The following is a 25323-nucleotide window of genomic DNA, read 5'->3' on the forward strand; positions in this document are numbered from 1 at the left end:
GCCAAGTTCTAGTAATTATATTAATTAGTCATTATATAATTAGTCAAGCCAATGTTAAATGTTAAATCAGCCACCACCTACACACTGAAACATAATGGTTCTTAAATGTTTTTTTTTTAAAGGCTATATGGTTCCACAAAGAACTATCAACTACTAAAGAACCATTTGATCTATAGTGAAGGGTTCTTCATGTTCCTCATCTAGTTCTAGAGAACCTTTTTTTTGGTCAAAGTTCTTTGAGGAACATTTGAACTCTTAAACCATGTCTTAATAGGCAGACATTCATCGAAAATAGCAGATCTACAAGTTCTGGAGCGCCCTCTGGTGTTGTCTTTTACGCTATTGAAGTAGTCTGACCGGTATCTCAGAAACCTCGGGGTACAGTTTGACCAATCAATGCACCTTGATACTCACATCAACTCTATAACCCGGACATGCTTCTTTCACCTCAGAAACATTGCAAAGCTCAGATCCATAGTTTCCCACCCCGAATTAGAAATGATCATTCACGCATTTATCTCATCACGCTTGGACTACTGCAACTCACTTTTCACCTGCCTCAGCAAAACCACCATGGACCGCCTCCAAATAATTCAAAATGCTGCTGCCAGATTGTTAACCAAAACAAACAGAAGGTCCCACATCACTCCAGTCTTAGCCGCCTTACATTGGCTCCCCATCAAATTCAGAGTCCAGTTTAAAGTCCTGGTGATCACCTATAGATCTCTACATGGTCAGGCTCCAAGTTACTTGACCGATCTGGTGCCACGCTATGTCCCAGAAAGGGCCCTAAGGTCTGCGGAACAGGGTCTGTTAAAGACCCCAATCACCAACCTTAGAACCAAGGGTGACAAGGCTTTTCAAGCCGTAGCCCCCAAACTGTGGAATGCTCTCCCCCAAGTCCTGAGAGATGCAGCCTTGGTTGACATTTTAAAAAACAAACTCAAAACGCTTCTATTTGAACGGGCGTTTGTTGTCATTACATGATTTTATTTTCCTTACCTGTGTTATTATCCCACCTGAGAGAAATTTGTACAGCCTTTTTGTTTTGTGTTGTTGTTTTTATTTGATGTAGGCTATGTAAAGCACTTTGTGAGACTCCTCTGTGAAATGTGCTATATAAATAAAATGTACTTACTTACTTACTTACATAGTAATAGAGAATAGTAATTCAGATGATAGTTGGGTGAATGGATAATTAATATCGTCTCTGTCGGGCAGAAACCTCTTATTTCATATTTTAACTTTTTGTGTTTTTAAGTAAATTAACGCCCTACATGATCACACTACAGCCTCACACAAAAGCATTAAAATCCTGAAAAGTAACAGTTTTGGACATAATGAGGTTTCCACCCGACAGAGACGATATTAATTATCCATTCACTCAACTATCATCTGTATTACTATTCTTTATTTATATGTGTCTCTGTCAATCATTCACCCAAACATTGTGTGATGTTGTACACCCGTTAGTTTTTTCATACGTGTGTGTGTGTGTGTGTGTGTGTGTGTGTTGGCAGGCCAAATCAGAGAGGAACTACCACATCTTCTATGAGATGCTGGCAGGTCTTCCTGACCATGAGAAGCGTGCGTTACACCTACAGGAGGCGGAGACATACTACTACCTGAACCAGGTACACATACGCACGCACACACACACGCACGCACGCACGCACAGACAGACAGACAGACAGACAGACAGACAGACAGACAGACAGACAGACAGACAGACAGACAGACAGACAGACAGACAGACAGACAGACAGACAGACAGACAGACAGACAGACAGACGCTATTATGGAAAATATCAACATTCAGTCAGGGTGAAGTGTTGACAATTTTTTGAGCAGAGAAACGGCATTTGAAAAATACTTATGTATTCAAAAGTACATGCTTTTAAAAAAGACTTACTTATTCAAAAGTACAAATACAGTATGTGGCACGTTTTGAAAATAGCTGATCTACAGCGTTACATTCAGAATGTATTTTTGTCAAAAGAAACGTATCAAAAAGCAAAGTATCAAAAATAAAACCAAATGTTCAAGTAATGTTACAGAGACTCCAAAAATATACTTAAGGACAGTAGACTAAGTAAATGTACTTCTTTACTGTACACCACTGCAACGATGTTATTACTGATAAAGGTTGTGTGTGTGCGTGCGTGCGTATGTGCGTGCGTGTGTGCGTGTGCAGGGAGGAGACTGTAGAATCGAGGGGAAAGACGATGCAGAAGACTTCAATCGTCTGCTGAACTCCATGGCCATCCTGTACTTCACCCCCCAGGAGCAGAACGCCATCTACAGACTGCTGTCCTCTGTGCTTCACCTGGGCAACGTCTACTTCCAACCACATCAGGTACACTAACCCGCTCACTCAGATACAGCTAACACGGAAGCTGTCAGAACCTTCCCTGGGACAACGTTCCACACGATCCAGACTGTTCTCCCTTATGGCTCCCAAACTGGAGCAAGTAAAAGTCCAGAATTAAAAATTTACTTGAGTAAAAGTACAAAAGTATTGGCATCAAAATGTACTTAACTAGAAGTTCGGGCCGCTACGCGGCCCGAACGTCTAGCGTGACGCGTCGTTCACTTTGCAGTGCCACCTTACAGGCACCTCACAGTGTGAGAGAGAGTTTTGTGCTCTCCTAAATCCACGGCAGGCTTTGAAAGTACCCACTTCAGAAAGAGGTGACGTGCATCACCTCTCCAATGACCAAAACCCACTATGGAAGCCGTCGAACTGGTGCGATCTGACGGCATCCTAGAATTTATAGGTAGGATGTGATGTCATGTGATGTCATGCTGTCGTGAGATTACGTCACACTGGCGTTGTCATCGTGATGTCAGATTACGTCACACCGTCACACTGGCGTCGCATACGGACAACCGACATGGCGCAGGATTCAAATTGTATATATATAGATGTACTGTACCAAAAGTAAAAGTACTAAATATTTGAAAATAGCCGATCTACAAACTCACAACGCGTCGCAATGCGACGCGTTGTTTGATAGTAAACTGTTTAGACCAGTGGCTCTCAAAGTGGGGTCGGGGGACTCCCATGGGTCCTTGAGGGAGTTCCAGGGGGTCCCCAGCTAAATGATAGATAGTTAGGAACCAAATGGACCCTTATGGGTCTGTAACTCTGAGAGTGCGGGTCCATTTGCTTCCATTTGTACACTTACTCTTAATCTTGTACACTTAATCTTCACTTATGGGGGTCCCTGGCATATCTTTTAAAATGGGGGTCCGCGGGCTAATAAGTGTCTGATGACTGATTCTTGGTTTACCTATGATTCTAGATTACTATCTCTATGCATTTGATATATTACCTTGTGTTTACCTTTCTTACTTTAAAGTCGCTCTGGATTAAGAGCATCTGCTAAATGCCTATTGTACACACGCGCACACACACACACACACACACACACACACACACACACACACACACATCCATGCACGTATGCACGCATGCAGGGATGCACGCACGCACCAACCTCCACTTCAAAAGGGCAGCATGTTCAGCCATATTATACATAAAGGGACAGTGCCAGTGAAAGGGGAGCTTGTAGGTCTGACATGGTGAACAGGGAACTGTTGGGCGACTGTTGGGCAGCCTGATCGATGGCCTCGCTGTGGAAAGTCTGTTTGTTGGTTCATTCGATACTGTGGTGTCGCCTGCCTGGTGGTAGCGTGGCGGCGTGAACAGATATTTGTGGCCGGGGTGGTAAGTGTCTTTGATGATCCAGTTAGCGTTTGGCTGAGTGGATCATCTAAATGCGTTTTTTTTTGTGAACATCATGTTGTGGTTTTAGTGCAGCGGCGTAGTCCAGCACGTTCACAAAGACACAAACCTTTTAATTTGAAGGATTTAAATTTGGGTTTTTAGGCCACTGACCCCCTTAAAGCAGTGGTTCTCAAACTTTTTCGTGCCAAGGACCCCCAAATAGACACTTATTAGACCGCGGACCCCCATTTGAAAAGATAAGCCAGGGACCCCCATAAGAGAAGATTTTTACGGCTCCCTAGCAGTGATTTTCAACCATTTTAATTTCAAGGACCCCCAGTGTGACATGCATTAGGCTACGGACCCCCATTTAATAGCATGTATATCTCTGGGACCCCAATTCATATTGTAACATCAATGTTAATTTAACTCTGAGAGTGTAAGGTTCCATTTGTACACTCTCAGAGTTACAGACCCATAAGGGTCCATTTGGTTCCTGTCCATCATTTAGCTGGGGACCCCCTGGAACCCCCTCAAGTACCCCTGGGGGTCCCCGGACCCCACTTTGAGAACCAATGTGCCTTAAAAGACCATTTCACCCATTTTCAACCTATCTTGATATAATTGGTCCTCACTAATGCTGAAGATAACATGGTACCATTTTGTTCTTCTTCTTCTCGATGTCTCAGAGGAGGGCTGTGGACAGTTCAGAAACCCACCTACCAGTGATATCATCTGGGGTTTTTTTTCAAACAAGATTTAAAATGTTGTATTTGATTTTTGTTGTTAACGTGAGGACAACGGCTTCCATTATAGCATGCTAACTTTCCGGGAATAGAAAGCCTATATATAGCTTGGATTCTCCATCAATCCATGGGGAATCCAACAATATTATGCCCACAATATTTGCCTCTGAGCTGTAGTGGAGTAGAAGCAAAAGTACAGACAATTGGAAATACTACAGTTAAGTAAAAATCACACCCTGTGTGAAGTGAGTGGTGCCTTGCTTAGCTTGGCTAACATGTTCAATCAGCCAAGCTAACATGTCCAATGTTAGCTTGGCTGATGGCACTGATGTCACTTTGAAACATGTAAATAATGTTTCAAAGTGACACACCTATTTATAGGGGCTCTATTTCGTCATGCGTCTCGCTAGCCAATCAAAGCACACCCTTTCAACATATTGTCACGTGTCACGTGATGCTTGACCAATGTTAGCTTGGTGGACACACGGACATACAGACATACAGACATACATACTACATACATACGGACACACAGACAAAGCCAGATATAGGAGTGGTTGCCTTCGGCACCACTCAGAAAATCACACCCTGTGTGAAGGAAGCGGTGCCTTTGATGAGCCCCGTATTGATGTTGTCATCAATATTTGTTTATGGGACAGACACACACCCGGACAGACACACGGACACACGGACACACGGACACCCGGACACACAGACAAAGTCAGATATAGAGCGGTTGGCACCGCTAAAAATACCACAACATTATAAAAAAAAGTACAGTACTTGAGTAAATGTACTTAGTTACTTTACACCACTGATTTTGACAAGATGCAAATTGCCATGGGTCCAGTGTGTGCTGGGATTCAGCCAGGCGGTATCATGGAAGGAACAAAGTCCCTCAACAACCTCTCAAAGCATTTATACAGACAGTGGAGGTGAGGGTCAACAGGGTCTGCAGTCGTTCAGACATGTTACCTTGGAGTGCTTGGGGACCGTGTGGCTCAAAATGATGGACATCTTGAATCCCACGGGAACGACAGTCTGGGAGAGGGAGAGGTTGAACATAATATTATCAGCAAATACTGCCGCCAGCTGGCCTGCATATTATAGTCTCTGGAAACCTCGTATCTCCAAATCTGTTACTTTTCAGGATTCAAATAAAAAAACATCCAAAAGTAGCAGATCTACAAGCTGGAAACGCGTCGCTTCGCGCCGCGTTTCGAGCTTGTAGATCTGCTACTTTTGATGTTTTTTGTGTGACGCTGTAGAATGATCAAGTAGCAGTCGTGGACAGAAACGGAGTAAATGTACTTGAGTACTGTACTTAAGTACAGATTTTGAGGATCTGTACTTTACTTCAGTATTAGATTGTTGTGATACTTATTACTCTTACTTGAGTACACTTCCAAGACAAATATTTTACTTTTATTGTATACTTATATTTTGACTGAGCTACTTTTACTTGTAGTGGAGTAAATTTGGCCGGGAGTATCTGTACTCTTACTCAAGTACTGGGGTCGAGTACTTCGTCCACCTCGGTCAAGTAGGGCATTCATTTGACACAAAAAAAAAATGGAGATTTCTGCACGACAGCAACACTAGAGGATGTGACCCAGGATGACATCAGGACACACACACACGCACGCACGCACACGTACACACACAAATACGTATCTATCTATAATGCTGTAATCATCCATTCATCCAACTGTCATCGATATAATTGTATACACTTCATCCTTTCATCATATTATACTTGCGGCTGCAATAACAATCATCATGTGTATTGGTACTTGTACGGTGAAATGACAATAAATTGATTCTGAATACACATTAACTCACACCTACGCAGATACTTATACACACACAAACTCTCTCTCTCTCACATACACATACACACACACACGCACGCACGCACGCACACACACACACATACACACACACACACACACACACACACACACACACACGTTTCTTTCTCACATATACACACAGTATGCACACACACACACAAACACACACACAATTGCTTTCACGGTTGAGTGATAATATCAATGCTGATGGATGTTGGTAATGACGTACGTGTGTGTGTGTGTGTGTGTGTGTGTGTCTGTGTGTGTGTGTGTGTGTGTGTGTGTGTGTGTGTGTGTGTGTGTGTGTGTGTGTGTGTGTGTGTGTGTGTGTGTGTGTGTGTGTGTGTGCAGGCTGAAGGTCAGGAGGTCGCGGCGGTAGTGAGTGCTCAGGAGCTCAGGGTTGTGGCTGAGCTCCTGCAGGTGTCACCTGAGGGCTTACAGAAGGCCGTCACCTTCAAAGTGACAGTGAGTACCTTTTGTTCTTTTTTTAAGATATTGTGAAATGGCTTTTTTGCTCATTTACATATACATATACACATACATACATATTTTAACTTACTGTTCAAGTTTAAAAAGAGTAATGTACCGAGTCATTTTAAGACAGAGATGTGTTCTTCCCTCAGGATACTGTGAGAGAGAAGATCTACACACCACTGACAGTGGAGAGTGCCGTGGATGCCAGGTGAGTGAGTGAGTGAGTGAGTGAGTGAGTGAGTGAGTGAGTGAGTGAGTGAGTGAGTGAGTGAGTGAGTGAGTGAGTGAGTGAGTGAGTGAGTGAGTGAGTGCCTGACTGCTGACTGTGAGGTTCAATTCATAAGGGTCTCACAGGTAGTTTGTGGTATTACCTGTGTAGGCCCTATAAAGAGAAGAATGCATTCGCCATCTGTTTTGAATAAGGGGTGTCATGTTTTGCAATTAATTAAGTTTACCTAGACTAAAAAAAACATTTCTTAATTCCATTTAAGGATGTGTTTTCACTATAATTTATAATTATAAGTTATAGGCCATGACGGAGGCGCGCCGACTCAGCAGACCTTGAGGCTGAGGAGACGCGCCCGAGCGCCTCCAGGCGCGAGTGCCCACGTCGACCAGCCGATGGTCTGCTAGTCGACTCAGCGCCGTCCGAGTTATGTACCGATAGGGACAGAATCGTAAATATTGTTGGTGCGGACTGCGTTTGCTCCACTGACTGCATTTGTCCCAACTACCACTCAAAGTGGCTCCTGGCCAACTGCCTGGATGAGGCAGACTTATTTTTTAAAGCTTTGTGCTTTCTATTAGACTGTGCAGGGCAGAGGCGTCTAATCTCTGAGTCAGGGTAACCGCATACCCTCGGATTAAAGCTATTTCCTAATTCCATTTAAGGATGTGTTTACACTATATTTTAGGGCTATGGGGTAGATACTGAAGGGATACAGTTTTGGAAACAAGTTAGCATATCCACAGTTCTGATGTTCACACCTCCAATTTGGAAGACAATTAGCTCCCTGTTGATGGTCCAAATGTTGATGGCTCTTGGTATCAATGTGCCTTCATTGATATTCTCATTAGCTCAACAATGAGATCTCCCCCTCAACTCTGTGGTTGATGTAGGTGATCAACTCTATTGTTTAGTTTAGTAAGGATATGTGGATAGTTTCAGTTATTTTGGGCAGTTTAGAAGTTTAGGCCTCCTGGATATTTTGTGCTAAATCTTGTAATCCATTCTTTTTCATGGAATCTTCTCTGCCCAATTGTCCAGCGGTCATTGTATTCCAGGCCGCATACTTTTATGGCATCAATCCCATGTGTCATAAAGTGTTGAACAATTAATAAATGGGTATCTTTTTCATTATTAATGGTGTACCTGTGTTGGCTTATTCTAATTGCTATGGAGTTGCTTGTCTCTCCTACATACTGTAATCCACACACTTGGCAAGTAATCAGATAAACACAATTTCTGGTGTTGTATGTGATGTTCTGTCTTAGGCTAATAATGTTTTTGTTTGTCCTGTTTTTAACCGTTTGTTTCGGGCTAAAGTAGTTAGGCCTTGCCCGTGCTACTTGGTTCCATGGCTTCAATTTGCTGTGGATCAAGTAGTCTTTCAGATTTTTGTTTTTCCTATAGGCCGAAATTATCTTAAAGTTCTGTAGGAGGTTTCCTCCCCTGTTTTCAAAATGTATTTTGATGGCTCTGTTTGCCAATAAACTTTGGCTAGAAAATGTGGTTACTGACTGACTGACTGACTGACTGACTGACTGACTGGCTGACTGAGTGCCTGGCCAATCTGGGAACCCATTCAGTACAAAAAGAAAGGGGGGGTTCATTGTTTTTGCCTCTCAGAGCAACACCTCCTTCTTTGTGTAGAAACAGGAACTCGGTTTGGCTTAGTCCACTTCCTCCTGGGTGCTCTTTATGTTTATTCCTATACTAACAACAACACTACATGTTTAGGGCAGTGGTGCTGACAAATTCTGCTGTCTTGAGAGATCAGTGCCTGCCTGCACCCATTTCGGCTGCTGTCAATGCACTGAATGGGACATTGTCACGTTTAATCAGACTATTGATTGGTCTAAGTAGGTGAGATACTGACGTACCAAAAGGGCTCAGTAGGTGTTTTGTATAAAGTATAGTTAAGGTTTCGAGGCCAATAGGCTCGAAGCCTTATTACATCTGTAAGAGTTCATTATTCTTCCGCCGGTTTTGCCAGTTCTGGCCTAACCGCGTGGTAACTTTTTATGAAATTCGGCAATATGGTAGAGGGCTATGCCAAACGGCGAAAACCCGAAACTCACAAACATTGGCCAAAGGGTGGCGCTGTAGCACTCAATTGAAATATGCCAACTTTGAACAGGTACAACTCATGCCCTGTTTGACCCACAGCCATGAAACTTCGATGCACACATGCGTCTCCTCATGCCTAACAACTTTCACACTCTGACTTTTGACCTCTGACCTTTAGATCTCCCACCATTTCGAATTCTATGAAAAGCAGTAAAAAAGACTCTTCCTTCGTACAGATTGAGCAATCTGTACGAAACTGTATACACATGAACTTTGGACCAATGCCGACAGACGTGAGCAAGCGGATTTTCCATAAGTGAAAACGTTAAGCTTTTATAAGCCAATGAAAATTGCAGTTTTATGACAATTATTCATCTGCCCCTAAAACATACATGCAGACTCGCATTTGTTTGACACTTTGCAATATTGTAGAAGGTCATTCCAAGTATCACTGAAACCAATCTTACTCCAATTGGTCAAAGGGGGGCGCTATAGCAATTTTTTGAAAATGCAAACTTTAAACAGGCAAAAGTCATGCCTCGTTTGGCCGACAGCCGTTAAACCTGCTTACACATGTGCCTTGACTCATGAGGAACACATGTATCACTTTGACCAGTAAGCTCTGCCCTTAGATTGTCTGCAATTTTGAGCAGTTTGAAAAACATTTAAATCCAGGATTTCTGAGCAATTTGCGTGAAAGTGTGTCATGTGTGTGAACTCCCTTTTCACTAGTTCAGGTGTATAGGTTCAATGGCTTGATAGCTTAATCATCTTTCTTGAAACCACAGGGTTGCTGGTTCGAATCCTACCTCAGGTAGACTTCATTATAATTGCATTGCACACAACATGACTGTATCAATGAGGAACATATCTATCACTTTAACCAGTAAGCTCCGCCCTTAGATTGTCTGCAATTTTGAGCAGTTTGAAAAACATTTAAATCCAGCATTTCTGAGCAATTTGCGTGAAAGTGTGTCATGTGTGTGAACTCCCTTTTCATCAGTTCGGGTCTGTTGGCCCAATGGCTTAATCATCTGCCTTGATACCACAGGGTCGCCGGTTGAAATCTCACCTCATGCAGACCTCAACTCAATTGCATTGCACACAACATGACTGTATCAATGAATAAACATGCAATTGTTAAATGAAACGCTTATTGAGAGTAGTTGTTTTCAATGTATGATGTACTTCATTCCCTCTTTTGTTTTGTTTTGTTTTGTTGGATTCTCCCTTCTCACTGACCAAGGCTGTGGATTGAATAGCTTGATCAATACAGTGTTAGTCTCATGTGCCAAAGGTCCACGGTTCAAACCCCACTCGTCACAGTTTACATTTAAATTGCATTATACAAAACATGACCCTGTTAATTCAGACATGTGCAATTTTTAAACAATACCATGAATTGCTTTTGAGAGTAGTTGTTTTTTATGTATGACATACTTTCTTGTGAAAATAGCTGATCTACAATCTCACACCTTTTTAGATAGCAACGCGTTGTGAGCTTGTAGATCGACTATTTTCACTAGTTTCCATTCCGAAATGTATTGAGCAGTTTGAAAAACATTTAAACCAAGGATTTCTGAGCAATTTGCGTGACACTGTGTCAAATAAATGTTTGAGGCCCTTTTTCACAGGTTCAGGTGTGTTGGTTCAATAGCTTGATCGCTTAATCATCTGCCTTGAAACCACAGGGTCGCCGGTTCGAATCCCACCTCATGTAGACTTATAATTGTATTACACACAACATGACTGTATCAATAAATGCATGTGCAATTGTTAAAAATAACGAGAAATGTATACTTGAAAGTAGTTATTTTTAATCCATGACGTACTTCATTCGCCCTTTTGTTTTGTTTTGTTAGATTCTCCTTTCTCACTGTCTGATCCTGTGGATTCAATATCTCCACCAGTAGAGTGTGAGCCTCATGTGCCGAAGGTCCCTGGTTCAAATCCCACTGATTACAGTTTACATTTAAATTGCATTGTACAAAACATGACCCTGTTAATTCAGACATGTGCAACTTTTAAACGATAACATGAAATGTTTTTTTGAGATTAGTTGTTTTTTTATGTACAACATACTTTCTTGTGAAAATAGCCAATCTACAATCTCACAACTTTTCAGATAGCAACACATTGTCAGCTTGTAGATCAACTATTTTCACTACTTTCCATTCCAAGAACACAAAACAAAACTTTATTACTAAATATTTGTCAACCAGTAATCTAGAGTAGTTAGCAAAACAGAGGCTTGGTTCATAACGGACTGACAAACCTATAGATATCAACAGACACCATCAGGGAGGCTATATTTCTAGTTCAATAAGAAGAGAGGCAGCCTGTGAATCCATAGGTCGCTGGTTTGATCCCTGTCCCCAACAATGCATTGAGGTGACCATTATTTGGAATTCATACTTTGTTACAAACATACTCCTGGTAGCCTGTCTGTCTGTCTGTCTGTCTGTCTGTCTGTCTGTCTGTCTGTCTGTCTGTCTGTCTGTCTGTCTGTCTGTCTGTCTGTCTGTCTGTCTGCCTCTCTCTCACTCTGTCTCTGCCAATCTGCCACTCTGTCACTGTCTGCCAGTCTGCCACTGTCTGTCTGCCAGTCTGCCAGTCTGCCACTCTGTCACTGTCTGTCTGTCTGTCTGTCTGTCTGTCTGTCTGTCTGTCTGTCTGCCACTCTGTCACTGTCTGTCTGTCTGCCAGTCTGCCAGTCTGCCACTCTGTCACTGTCTGTCTGTCTGCCAGTCTGCCACTCTGTCACTGTCTGTCTGTCTGTCTGCCAGTCTGCCACTCTGTCACTGTCTGTCTGTCTGCCAGTCTGCCACTCTGTCACAGTCTGTCTGTCTGCCAGTCTGCCACTCTGTCACTGTCTGTCTGTCTGCCAGTCTGCCACTCTGTCACTGTCTGTCTGTCTGCCAGTCTGCCACTCTGTCACAGTCTGTCTGTCTGCCAGTCTGCCACTCTGTCACTGTCTGTCTGTCTGTCTGCCTGTCTGTCTGCCAGTCTGCCACAGTCTGTCTGTCTGCCAGTCTGCCACTCTGTCACAGTCTGCCAGTCTGCCAGTCTGCCACTCTGTCACTGTCTGTCTGTCTGCCAGTCTGCCACTCTGCCACTCTGTCACAGTCTGTCTGTCTGTCTGTCTGTCTGTCTGTCTGTCTGTCTGTCTGTCTGTCTGTCTGTCTGCCACTCTGTCACAGTCTGCCAGTCTGCCAGTCTGCCACTCTGTCACAGTCTGCAGTCTGCCACTCTGTCACAGTCTGCCACTCTGTCACAGTCTGCCAGTCTGCCACTCTGTCACAGTCTGCCAGTCTGCCACTCTGTCACTGTCTGTCTGTCTGCCAGTCTGCCAGTCTGCCACTCTGTCACTGTCTGTCTGTCTGTCTGCCAGTCTGTCACAGTCTGCCAGTCTGCCACTCTGCCACTCTGTCACTGTCTGCCAGTCTGCCAGTCTGCCACTCTGTCACAGTCTGCCACTCTGTCACAGTCTGCCAGTCTGCCAGTCTGTCACAGTCTGCCAGTCTGCCACTCTGTCACTGTCTGTCTGTCAGTCTGCCAGTCTGCCACAGTCTGTCTGTCTGTCTGTCTGTCTGCCAGTCTGCCAGTCTGCCACAGTCTGTCACAGTCTGCCAGTCTGCCAGTCTGCCACTCTGTCACAGTCTGCCACTCTGTCACAGTCTGCCACTCTGTCACAGTCTGCCAGTCTGCCAGTCTGCCACTCTGTCACAGTCTGCCAGTCTGCCACTCTGTCACAGTCTGCCAGTCTGCCAGTTTTCTCGAAACCGCTCATTGCTGCTTGCAGCTATATTTTTTGGTTGATTTCGTCGACTAAAACTATGGCGAAAAATGTTAGTCGACTACCTTTTTTCACTGACGAAAACTAGACAAAAACTAAATAAAAACCAAGCTATGACGACTAAAACTAAGACTAAATATACTGCCAATTTCATCAACAAATAAATAAACTAGACTAAAATGAGATCCAGTAGAACTAAGACAAGTCATTAAATGTTTGGTGTCGGGTGTTGTTCTCTGAAAAATCTACAAGCTCACAACGCGTCGCGCTGCGAGCTTGTAGATCGGCTATTTTCAGCACGCAACCAAGTGTAAAATCAGCCATTACGACACCATCAAGGCACCGCCAAAATACATTTTAGTAGACTAAATCAACTGTAGATTTAGTCGACTGTAATCTTATGATATTTAGTCGACTAAAACTAGACTAACAGTAAAACATTTCAGATGACTAAAATATGAATAAAACTAAATGGAATGTTATTCAAAAGACTTTGACTAAAACTAAATAAAAATTTGCTGTCAAAATCAACACTGCTGTGTGTGTGCGTGTGCACAAGTGAGTGAGTGTGTGTGTGGTTATTTGACAGGGTGAGTACAGCGAGCAAGTTGAAGCTTGAAGAAGCGTCTGTCAACCTAATTAAAGGACACGCTTCACCTTCTGTGTGCCGCTGATAACCTTGTGTGATAAGCATCCATTCATTCAAGACACGCTTTGGTATTTGGCACCGCTCCATTCATCATGTCCTTCTATTCCATCTTCCAACCTTTAACCACTTAAACCCTGGCAGTTGCGGTGCGACGCGTTGTGAGCTACTGGTGAATGTCGTCCCCCCCCCCCCCCCCCCCACCCACAGAATAGCCGAAGGTTGGGGGTTCAAGTGGTTAACCCATTAAGACCAGGAACGCATCTGTGTCATTTTTTTATTTGAGCTAAAAAGCATTATTGGGGCGTCCGCTGGCCTAGCGGTCCAGGCGCATACCACATACAGTACGCTGGTAATCCATCTTGACAGCGTGTCGCGGGTTCGACTCCCGATCCCGACGACCTTTGCTGTATGTCTCCCCCCATCTCTCTCCCCATTTCCTGTCAGCCTACTGTCCTGTTTAAATAAAGGCATTTTTTTTTAAAAGCATTATTTTACACTTTTCTGCTATTTTTGAAAAATTGTGAACATTTGTGCACATCTTTGAATATATACGGTATATATTTTAAAGCGAACATTTTCAACTCAAATCTTTGCTTCTGGGGGGTCCCTGGAACAACATATTTTCAGATCGTGGTCCGTGGCCAAATACATATCATTCTGGGGGTCCTTGACATGGAAAGTTTGAGAACCACTGATTATAGGAACATACGTTTTTTTCAATAAAACTGTTGCAGAAGCAAAGATTTGAGTTAAAAATGTTCGCTTTAAAATATATATATTCAAAGATTTGCACAAATTTTCACGATAAAAAAAATAAATAGCAGATCTACAAGCTCATAGTGCGGCACTCGGTGCCGCACTATGAGCTTGTATATCTGCTATTTTTGAATAGCCAAAGTATAAAATAATGGTAAAAGTGGTTAAAATCTAAAATGACAGATGCTTTCCCGGTCATAATGGGTTAACCACTTAAAAACCCTTGCAGTTGCGGTGCTACGCGTTGTGAGCTTGTATTACTGGTGCAGAAATACAGAAAACTATAGGGACTAGTGGAAGGTTCAAGTGGTTAAAGTAAATCACTATAAAGCACTCTGTCTCCAGTGACAGCCGTTGATGTTTCCCGTACGGCGGTTGAGCGGACAAAAGGACGCGAGGGTTTTTCTGATGATGTCCCCCTGTTGCCATAGAAACCCCATCAGTTTCGCTGCTGCTGCTGCATCCATAGAAACCGTCACTTGTCTGGTGTCTGTGTTTCCATAGAGACGCTGTTGCCAAGATCCTGTACTCGCTGCTGTTCAGCTGGCTGACGGAGCGCATCAACGGACGGGTCTACCCGCGCCACGAGGCCCTCTACATCTCCATCCTGGACATATACGGCTTCGAGGTGCACCGTCACACACACACACACACACACACACACACACACACACACGCACACACGCACGCACGCGCACACGCACCCACACACACACACACACACACACACACACACACACATTCCAACGTTAAAGTTGTCAGTCGCCATGACTGATTCCAGTCCTGTGCATTGGTGGAAAAAGTACTCCATTTTGTTTTACTTAAGTAAAAGTATCAATACTGCAATATAGAAATACTCTGCTAGAAGTAAAAGTAAAGTTCTGAAATAAATAAAAACTAGAATAAAAAAACGATAACTAACTGAAACTGTATTGTGAGTTTACAAAACAAAAACAAACTGAAACGATAGACAAAATGCCCTTAGTTTTTGTCAATTTATTGAATTTATTGAAGCTTAATCTGTAACTGAATATTTTTTTTGTTTAAATGCTATCTTATCTTGAGTTTTTACTACACAATACTTACTCTGGCCTTTTTCAATCCTGCACCTGACTTATTTGTTTATTTGGTGCGGGATTGAAAAGGGCCAAAAGTATTTAAAAAACTAAAACTAATACAAAAACAAACTAAAGCTATTAGCAAGATCAAAAATAAAAACTAATAAAAACTAGCAAATCCGCTCTAGAACTAAACTAAAATGAAAAATCCCAAATGTGTGTGTGTGTGTGTGTGTGTGTGTGTGTGTGTGTGTGTGTGTGTGTGTGTGTGTGTGTGTGTGTGTGTGTGTGTGTGTGTGTGTGTGTGTGTGTGTGTGTGTGTGCGTGCGTGCGTGCGTGCGTGCGCGCGCGCGCGCGTGTGTGTGCATGTGTATTGTGCAGGAGCTGCAGGTGAACAGCTTTGAGCAGCTGTGCATCAACTACGCCAACGAGACCCTGCAGTTCTTCTATCACAGGGTCAACTTCCAGGAGGAACAGGTCAGCACACACACACACACACACACACACACACACACACACACACACACACACACACACACACACACACACACACACACACACACACACTCACACTCACACTCACACATAGTGGTGGAAAAAGTAGGCCTACTCACATTTTTTAAAGTAAAAGTATCAATACTGCAATGTAGAAATACTAAATAGTGTAAAATGTACTTGAGTAAAAGTACAAAAGTATTGGTAAAAATGTACTTAAAGTACCAAAAGTATCAAGCATTTCACAAGTTTTCAAATGTATAAAATCATTTGAAAATAGCAGATCTACAAGCTCACAGTGCGAGCTTGTAGATCTGCTATTTTGTTACTGTATGTTTTGTAATAATAATGCAAATCTACAAACTAGTAGAGTAGTAGTACTGTACAAACTAAAGTTTTCAAATAATTGAAGTGGAGTAAAAGTTCAATATTTGCCTCTGAGATGCAGAGGAGCAGAAGTAAAAGTACTGAAAACTGGAAATACTTTATTAAAGTAAAATACCTCATCTGTGCTTAGTTACTTAACACCACTGATGCGCGCACGCACACACACACACACACACACACGCACGCACGCGCGATAAATGAAACCTGCAGTTCTTCTACCACAAGGTCACCTTTCAGGTACAGGTCAGTAAACATTGACTCAGTAATTCAATGGAAATTAGAATCGCCCCACACACATGCGCGCACACACACACACACACACACACACACACACACACACACACACACACACACACACACACACACACACACACACACACACACACAGACTCGCTCGCTCGCCAAAGTATTGGCATTACGTATGAAAAGTGCTCATTATGCAGAATGGGTAATTTCACAACCATAATAATAGGATTGTAATTGGTTAATGCACTCATGTGTTCGTCACTTTAACGTTGCAGCTGATAAAGGTGGGGCTGATTTGAATAAGTGTAGTGTATGTGCTGCCATGTAGCTACAGCTGTAATTATGAAATACAGCACATCGTAATTGTATTATTTAAATGAATTTATGTTTTATATTAATAATCTGTGAAGTAACTAACATTGTCAAATAATTTGTAGTAAAGGGTCCAGTACTTTTGCACGATATCTGCCTCTGAGACTATAAAAAAACAATAACTCAAAATTGTACTTACTTTTTGTTAATGAATAATTTTGTCCAATCTGTATGGTTAGAGTATGTTAATACATTATAACTTATATAATTGGGGTGGTTGTATTGAATATTGATTGATTGAATATTTCATTAGGCAACAAATGTAAAACAGCACAGTTACATTTAAAAAATCTTTGTCTAAAAGGTCTGTTCAAAAAAGTCCTTGCGGTCTTGTTTCCATTGAGGTCCTTGGTATTCAATTCATAGTCATATATAGTGGCACCAACAGTTCAAATATCATGGGTCATCAGTCTAACAGGAAAATAGTACTACCTCCTTTTTTGGCCTCCTGAAAGGTGAATTTTCAGGGCTGTTTTAAATGAGCCCAGCGAACTGCACTTTTTGAGGGATGGGGTTAGGCTATTCCAAACCTGTATTTGGTCTCCCTGCTCTTCTATTGAGACATTTAGGTCGTGTCAAAGGTCTTGTCTCACCTAGACACAGGATCTGACCTCATGGTCAAGATTCAATTCATCCCCTGAGCAAGCAGGCAGGTTCTATTGGTAAAAAATGATAAACGCTCATTGGTAAAAATGTCAGCACTTGCGCAGGAAACCGGGTTCAAATCCGGGGGTATAGAAGAGGAAAGTTACATAGTGCAGCTTTAACCCATTAAGACCGGGGACGCGTCTGTGTCATTTTAGATTTGTTTGGCTATTCAAAAATAGCAGATATACAAGCTCATAGCGCGGCACCGAGTGCCGCGCTATGAGCTTGTAGATCTGCTATTTTTTTTTAAACTTGATTTTTTCTTTTTTTATAATTTTTTTCAAAAAAACTTTTTGGATTTAGGAAACATTTTTAGAATCGGCCTCAGTTCTTAATGGGTTAATGTAAGTAAGTGTACTTTGAACCACAGGAGGAGTACATGAGGGAGCAGATCGAGTGGCAGCAGCAGCCGTTCAGCCACAACCAGGCGTGTATGGACATCATCGCTGCAAAGCCTCATGGGATACTGCGCATTCTGGACGACCAGAGCGGCTTCCCTCAGGTACTGTACACCACGTCCACACACTTTCATTCTTTTTTTTTGTTTAACCATGTTTATTTCGAATATGTTAATACAAACAGAACCATTTTTTGCACTTTCAAAATCTCAAAGAAATATAAAAAATATAGCAAAAAAGAAACAAGAGGGGGAAAAAATAGAGAAATGTATCTAAACATATCCGAAAAGGAGTGAGAAGAAGTAAAACTTATGAACTCCCACTCCTTTTATATCTGTGAGTTAAATAATTACTTACTCGCTGACTTCTGTGCTTCACATTACACTACTCTTGTAAAAAAAAATATACTCTTCAATTATATTTCAAAATATATATCCTATATAAATATATATATATGTAACTCCCGGGATTCGAACCCGGGTCTCCCACGTGGAAAGCCAACATCTTTACCGCTAAGCCAAAGGGATATCCCTGTCGCCCGGGGGAGATATTTGAGTTTCAGGCCATCAGGCTGGGGTAGTGAACCACTCTGTTACATATATATATATATACATAACCCTGCTATCCATCCATTCATTCATTCATTCATTCATTCATTCATTCCCTGATCACTTCGCAGTTGTGGAAGTAGCAATAATGGATTCATAAAGGTAATGGACATGCAGGTGCACTAATTAGTCATTAGTTGTGTAAGATTTGCACCATCTGTCATGGAAAGCAAACATCTTCAGTACCAGATAGATGCAGGTATACTATTACTTACTGTAGCTTAAGGATGAGTTAAACTTGATACACACAACAAATGCCAAGGCAATCACATGAACACAAACGCACGCACGCACGCACGCACGCACGCACGCACGCATGCGCACCCGCACACGCACACGCACACGCACACGCACACGCACACGCACAAGCACACGCACACGCACACACACACACACGCACACGCACACACACACGCACACACACAGTGACGGTGAGTTTCCTGTGGAGAGTTATCCTGCTTTAGTTGCTAGTGGAGAGAGAGAGATGACTCATTACTTGGACCAGAACTGCTGACAACATTTCACAACGACTTGTGCAACAGAATAAAAATATCCCACTGAGACTGAAGCTCCTGGAGGACTGCCTCGTCTGATACTGACTACCAGCCCAGACCTAACTCCTTATCCTCTTTTAACCTGCTGTCCCTGTTTTTGGGCATTGACTACACGTCTACAACCTTTCAAAACGGCACATGATGATGAAACCCAAGCACATTCTGTAGTTTGTTTTCCATTTTTTTACCACAGTGTAAAAAGCATGGCAGGCAAGAAGCAACACAGCATGCAGCTAAAAATAAAAACATTATTGGCGTATTACATTCAGGCAAAGATCCTTAAAACTGCCAGAGGTATTTCTGAATATTTCTAGCCAGTGCCAGAGATTTTTCATTAAAAAAAAAAGTACTCAGGAGCCGAGATAAATCATTTTCAAGTTTTAAGTTAACAAGGAAGTGGATAGGAGTCTATATCTTCGATAAATCATATCTCCTTTGGGTCAAATTGATATTTATTTTTTTAGTTCACGTAGATCTATGCGATTGGCACGTGGCGGCTATAAATAGGTTCGCGTAGATCTACGTGATTGGCAGTAGAAGTGTTAATATAGGAAGATACGTCATCCCATGCTTCATACAAAATGCTGCACAAAATGGTCTCCTAAGTGGGGCGTAGTTGCCGCTGCCCTAGCCATGGTTCACATGATGGTCGTCTATCAGAGTCTAGATGCGCTCGTTTTCAATAACGCAACGTCCTGCTGCCTCCTGCATTTTTTTTGCCATGTTTTGGACTACAGGGGGTCCTCCAAATCTTAGTGTGATAGGATTTTTTTTTTTACCTTAACCACTTGAACCCTAGCATCCCTTTTCTGAGGAGAACTTTAGCCAAAAATAGCAAATCTACAAGCTCACAACGCCTCGCGCTGCGAGGCGTTGTGAGCTTGTAGATCTGCTATTTTTGGCAAATAGTTATAGGTGTAGAGGGAAAAAAAGAGCAGCAAAAGTTTATCTGAAACACAATTTTATACAATATAGAGGGGGTCCCTGCTTCATCTCTCTCTCAGCTAGGGGGTCCTTGACCTGAAAACGTTGAAGACCCCTGGCGTAGACGACCACATGATGGCCGTCTGCCTGCGTCACGACCGTCATGGATGCACTTCCAGTGCACCAGAGCACTTGAAGTGCACTCTGGTTTCAGGGCTACTGCTGCCCCAGCCTGCCATGTTTTTACCCTGCTGTAGTTTTAAACGTGAACTGCAAAACAAACTACCAAATCGGGCCCAGGGTTTCATCCTCCAATTCTTGTTAAACCATAATAAGTAGCGACTTATTTGTCTACTGCAACATCATAATATTTTAGCAGTTAAACAATAATTAACCTTCTTGTCATTGACATTCAACCTTTGACCATTACACCATCATGTCAGATATTGATAGATTATACAGTCATTGCAGACTCAACATGCATGTGCGTGCGTGTGTGTGTGCGCGCGCGCGCGCACACACACACACACACACACACACACACACACACACACACACACACACACACACACAGCCCCGATAGCTTCTTAATCACTTTGCAGTTCAACTACTGCAATAATCACACACGTATTTTCCATTTCTCCATATACTGTATTAGTTGGTTAAGTCTCACTTGGAAAATAGATTGTTAGACAATTTCTGTTCATAAAGTTAAAGCTTGTTGTGTTGTGGTTGCCAGGCAACAGACCACACCTTCCTCCAGAAGTGCCACTATCACCATGGTGAAAGCCCGTTGTACATCAAGCCAAAGATGCCGCTCCCCGAGTTCACCATCAAACATTATGCCGGGAAAGTCACCTACCAGGTACAACCCCCTCTGTGTGAATTTATTTGATCTTGTTTCATTTATTCATGACATTCTTTTGAAAAATGTTGAATTTGTTTTTAATTCATAAAGGGTTTCGATTTTGTGGGGATTCTTTTTTTGAAAAACGTTTAAATTTATAATAATTAAAAACTAAATGTAGGAAACAAAAATTAAAGGGATATTTACTGGTGACCCATACACATTGATCTACGTCCCACAAATGGGTCCCGACCCACTGTTTGGGAAACAGTGCATTAATGTGCAAAAAGTGGCAGCGCATCCGCAGGTTCACACAAGAAAGTAAGTCTGTATAATAAGGAGAAAGAATAGAACCCGCACACTTATATTATGCTCCAATACAATTTATTCAACGACCTTTTTTGAGCCTGGGCTCTTTGCCAGGTCAAATTGTGTGGGCCTGTTGAGAAAAACTTTCGCACACCTAGAATAAGAGCTTAAGAGCAGGCGAGTAGGAAAACAAGTGCACATCAATAATAAAAGAGTACGGCATGTACAGGCATGCCCTGAAGAAGGTCATCAGTGACCGAAACGTTGCTTCTCTCTTAGTCTCGTGTAGCCAGACAACTATTACACAATATCCGAATGCTATATATAGAGTCTGGAACTACACCTCCCGAAATCCGAGAGAGGAACCTGGCACTTCCGTTCACGAAAATATATTTTAAAATATATTTTAAAATATATTTACATTTCATTTTTTAATTTCCATTTCTGCTAAGCAGCAAGCTAAATATACTTAGATGATTTTGATTTATATTAGGATAAATGTGCACGACTGTAAAGACGAAACGTTAGTGGGAGGCAGTGGCGTGCACAGACATTTTGAGGGGCAGGTGCTCAAGTAAATTATACTTTTTTTTTTGTTTACTTGGTCTGCTCTTTTTTCCCTCTACACCTATACCTCTTTGCCAAAAATAGCCGATCTACAAGCCCACAACGCCTCGCAGCGCGAGGCGTTGTGGGCTTGTAGATCGGCTATTTTTGGCTAAAGTTATCCTCGGAAAAGGGATGCTAGGTTTCGAGTGGTTATGGTAAAAATAAAAATCATATCACATAAAGATTTGGCGGACCCCCTGTAGTAACTCTGAGGACCCCCTAGGGATCCCGGACCCCCTGTTGAAGACCCCTGCTGTAAACTGAAAAAAGGGCACTTCTGGTCAAGAGGGCAAAGGGCAGGTGCTCTAGCAACACCTAGAGTCTATCTGTGCACGTCCCTGAGTCCCAGACTGTATGACCGGAAACATTTGAAACATTTGTGAGAGGCAACAGTCTGGCCATGTGAGACTACTTCTCTCTCAATAAATGTGCTCCTGTACCGTGGCGTGCAGTCTGGCAGTGTGCGGGCGTAAACGGGCAAAAAAAACCACACATAGGTAAAAATCCACATGGCAGATCCACAGAGGACAGTAGTCAGCATATATAGGGGAACAAATCCACACGAAGGGAGCTAATCCATCACAAGGAAAAACAGTGTTCCAAGTGTGACAGGCCAGCATGGTGACTGACAGGTGGTGTTCAGGCCTAAACGGTTTCTGCCTGACGAAGATACTGTATGTCTCTCTATTGCTGTCTCTTTGTATCCCTGTCTGTCTGACCCGGCCTGTCTGTCTGTCTGTCTGTCTGTCTGTCTGTCTGTCTGTCTGTCTGTCTGTCTGTCTGTCAGCCTGCCCCCGGCCTGTCTGTCTGCCCCGGTTCCCCCCAGCTCCATGCAGTGGAGAAGATTTGTGCTAAAAAATAAAATAAAAAATCCAATACTTTCAAGATTATTTTTTTTGTGCAATCTTGCAGCTCAGCACAAAGTGACGCGCTGTGAGCTTGTAGATCTGCTCTTTTTGAATGGCCGACATATAAATGGATAAAATGATGCTGTGTTAACTACTTTGGCTGGGAACCCCCTGGAACCCCCTGCAAGGACCCCACTTTGAGAACCAATGTTGTAGAGCTGTCACGATCATGAAATTTTACTTTGATGATTAATTGTCTCACAAATAATTGCGATTAGCGATTTAATTGAGTTTTTGCCGCTGAACTTTGGAACATTATAGCTTTTAGGCTTTGTAAACAAAAAATGCGCAGGGCAGGTTGATTTACAAGCTGCAGCAAGAAGCACTTGTAGATCTGCTATTTCAACACATTTTTTAAATATATATTACAAATAATTTTTAAACATTTTCATCATGGAAATGATCATGACGACATATGCAAAATAAATGAGATTTTCTCAAATAACTGCGATCAGGCAGTTATTATGTAATAATTGTGACAGGCCTCGTGATTTGTTCCTCCAGGTGCAGAAGTTCCTGGATAAGAACTTTGACGTGGTTCGACAAGATGTCCTTGACCTCTTCACCCAGAGCAAGAGTAAAGTGAGGAACGCACGCATGCACGCACGCACACACACACACACACACACACAGTGGTGGAAAAAGTACTCAAATGTTTTAATTAAGTAAAAGTATCGATACTGCAATGTAGAAGTACTCCGTTACAAGTAAATAAGTCTGGTGTTCAAAATTTACTTGAGTAAAAGTACAAAGGTATTGGTATCAAAATGTACTTAAAGTACCAAAAGTGTAGATCGGCTATTTTCAAATAGCCTATGTATAAAATAGGGCTAAAGTGGTTAATGCATGTTTTATAATGTAACAATTTATATCTGCAAATAATTAGTAACTAAAGTTTTCAAATAATTGTAGTGGAGTAAAAGTACAATATTTGTCTCTGAGATGTAGTGGAGTAGAAGTAAAAGTATTGGAAATTGGAAATACTCAAATAAAGTACAAATAACTAAAAATTTGACTTAAGTACAGTACTTGAGTACATGTACTTAGTTACTTTCCACCACTGCGCGTGCGCACACACACACACACACACACACACACACACACACACACACACACACACACACACACACACACACACACACACACACACACACACACACACACACACACACACTCAGGCAGACACAATCACACTGTTGATCTTCCACCATCCCATTATTGGCAATGCATAATAATTATAAGATGTTAATTTAACCCATTGAGACCTGAGGCCGATTCTACAAATGTCTTCTAATTCCCAACAGTATTCTGCAAAACGTATGTTTCTATATCAGTGGTGCTCAATCTTTTTCATGTCAAGGACCCCCAAAATTATATGTATTTGGCCGCGGACCCCAATCTAAGATATTTTGTTCCAGGGACCCCCAGAAGCAAAGATTTGAGTTAAAAAATGTTTGCTTGAAAACAATACATATTCAAAGATTTGCACACATTTTCACGATTTTTCAAAAATAGCAGATCTACAAGCTCATAGCGCGGCACTCGGTGCCGCGCTATGAGCTTGTATATCTGCTATTTTTGAATAGCCCAAAGTGTAAAATAATGCTTTTTTAGCTCAACTCTAAAAGTGACACCGATGCGTCCCAGGTCTTAAATGGTTAAGAGTTGCCAAAGTATTTTTTTCGTAAATAAACGTGCGTGTGCGTGTGTGTGTGCGTGTCTTTAGATGGTGTCCAATCTCTTCCTGAAGCACTCGGAGACGATGTCTCAGCAGAAGTCGACCAATAGGAACAGCAGCACGGCCCGGCGGTACCAAGCCAACACCGTCAGCGCCAAGTTCCAGAGCAGCCTCCAGGAGCTGCTGGAGAAGATAGAACAGTAAACCACACAACCTTTTATTAAACCTACAAACAGCCTTAGAACAGTAAACCAAACAACGTTTTATTTATTCAACCAACAAAGAACCTTTACTCCAGTAGTTCTGGAACTTTTTCATGCCAAGGACCCCCAAATAATACGTAATTAGTAGCGGACCCCCATCTGAAAATGTTTTGTGCCAGAGACCCCCAGAAGAGATGATTTATGTAAAAAGAAATCAAAATTTTTCAAAGCTTTTCAACACTTTTGATATTTTTCAAATATTTTCAAAAATAGTAGATGTACAAGCTTGCAGCTTGTAGATCTGCAACTTTTTGAATAGCCAACATATAAATGCATAAAGTGGTTGAGATGATTTTGATGCTATGTTAACTACTTTTGCTGGGGACCCCCTGGAACCCCCCCAAGGACTCCTGGGTGTCCCCGGACCCCACTTTGAGAACCACTGTTTTATTCAACCAAAGAACAACCTTTACTCCACCCTTGGGACCTTTTAGCAACAATGCACAAGCATTTATCCGACACCCTCTGGCCATGTTGGCAAACAACAGCACACAAATTCAACTTTCTCTGAGCTCTTAGGAAGTGTTCTTTTTGGCAGCTGTGGAACAGTGTTCGCCAAACTACTGACAGCCTGTAGTGCCGATTTGTCACCTTCCACCTTTGCTGCAGAAAGGACTCCCACACACTGACTTCTTCCATTGCAAATAGAGACATTTGTTGGGAACAACGTCGTTGCGGTATGCAGACACTGATAAAGTCGGTGTGCGTAACGAAACAATGTTTCC

The 25323-nt window shown here is 42.3% G+C and overlaps 1 protein-coding gene across 1 annotated transcript in view; it reads left to right on the forward strand.

Annotated features, from left to right (window-relative positions):
• myo15ab (myosin XVAb) overlaps nt 1-25323 on the forward strand; it is a gene marked incomplete at both ends in the record, with an annotated part of 156132 nt that overhangs the window by 27551 nt on the left and 103258 nt on the right. The window contains 10 exons of the mRNA XM_084072033.1: nt 1521-1634; nt 2195-2356; nt 6681-6794; nt 6953-7011; nt 14799-14922; nt 15734-15829; nt 17871-18002; nt 20724-20849; nt 23162-23239; nt 24384-24535. Of these exons, the coding sequence (XP_083928159.1) occupies nt 1521-1634; nt 2195-2356; nt 6681-6794; nt 6953-7011; nt 14799-14922; nt 15734-15829; nt 17871-18002; nt 20724-20849; nt 23162-23239; nt 24384-24535 (1157 nt within the window). The remainder of the gene's footprint in view (nt 1-1520; nt 1635-2194; nt 2357-6680; nt 6795-6952; nt 7012-14798; nt 14923-15733; nt 15830-17870; nt 18003-20723; nt 20850-23161; nt 23240-24383; nt 24536-25323) is intronic.

This window comes from Gymnoscopelus microlampas, assembly GCF_963454915.1.
Source record: "Gymnoscopelus microlampas genome assembly, chromosome: 2".
Lineage (NCBI taxonomy): Eukaryota > Metazoa > Chordata > Actinopteri > Myctophiformes > Myctophidae > Gymnoscopelus > Gymnoscopelus microlampas.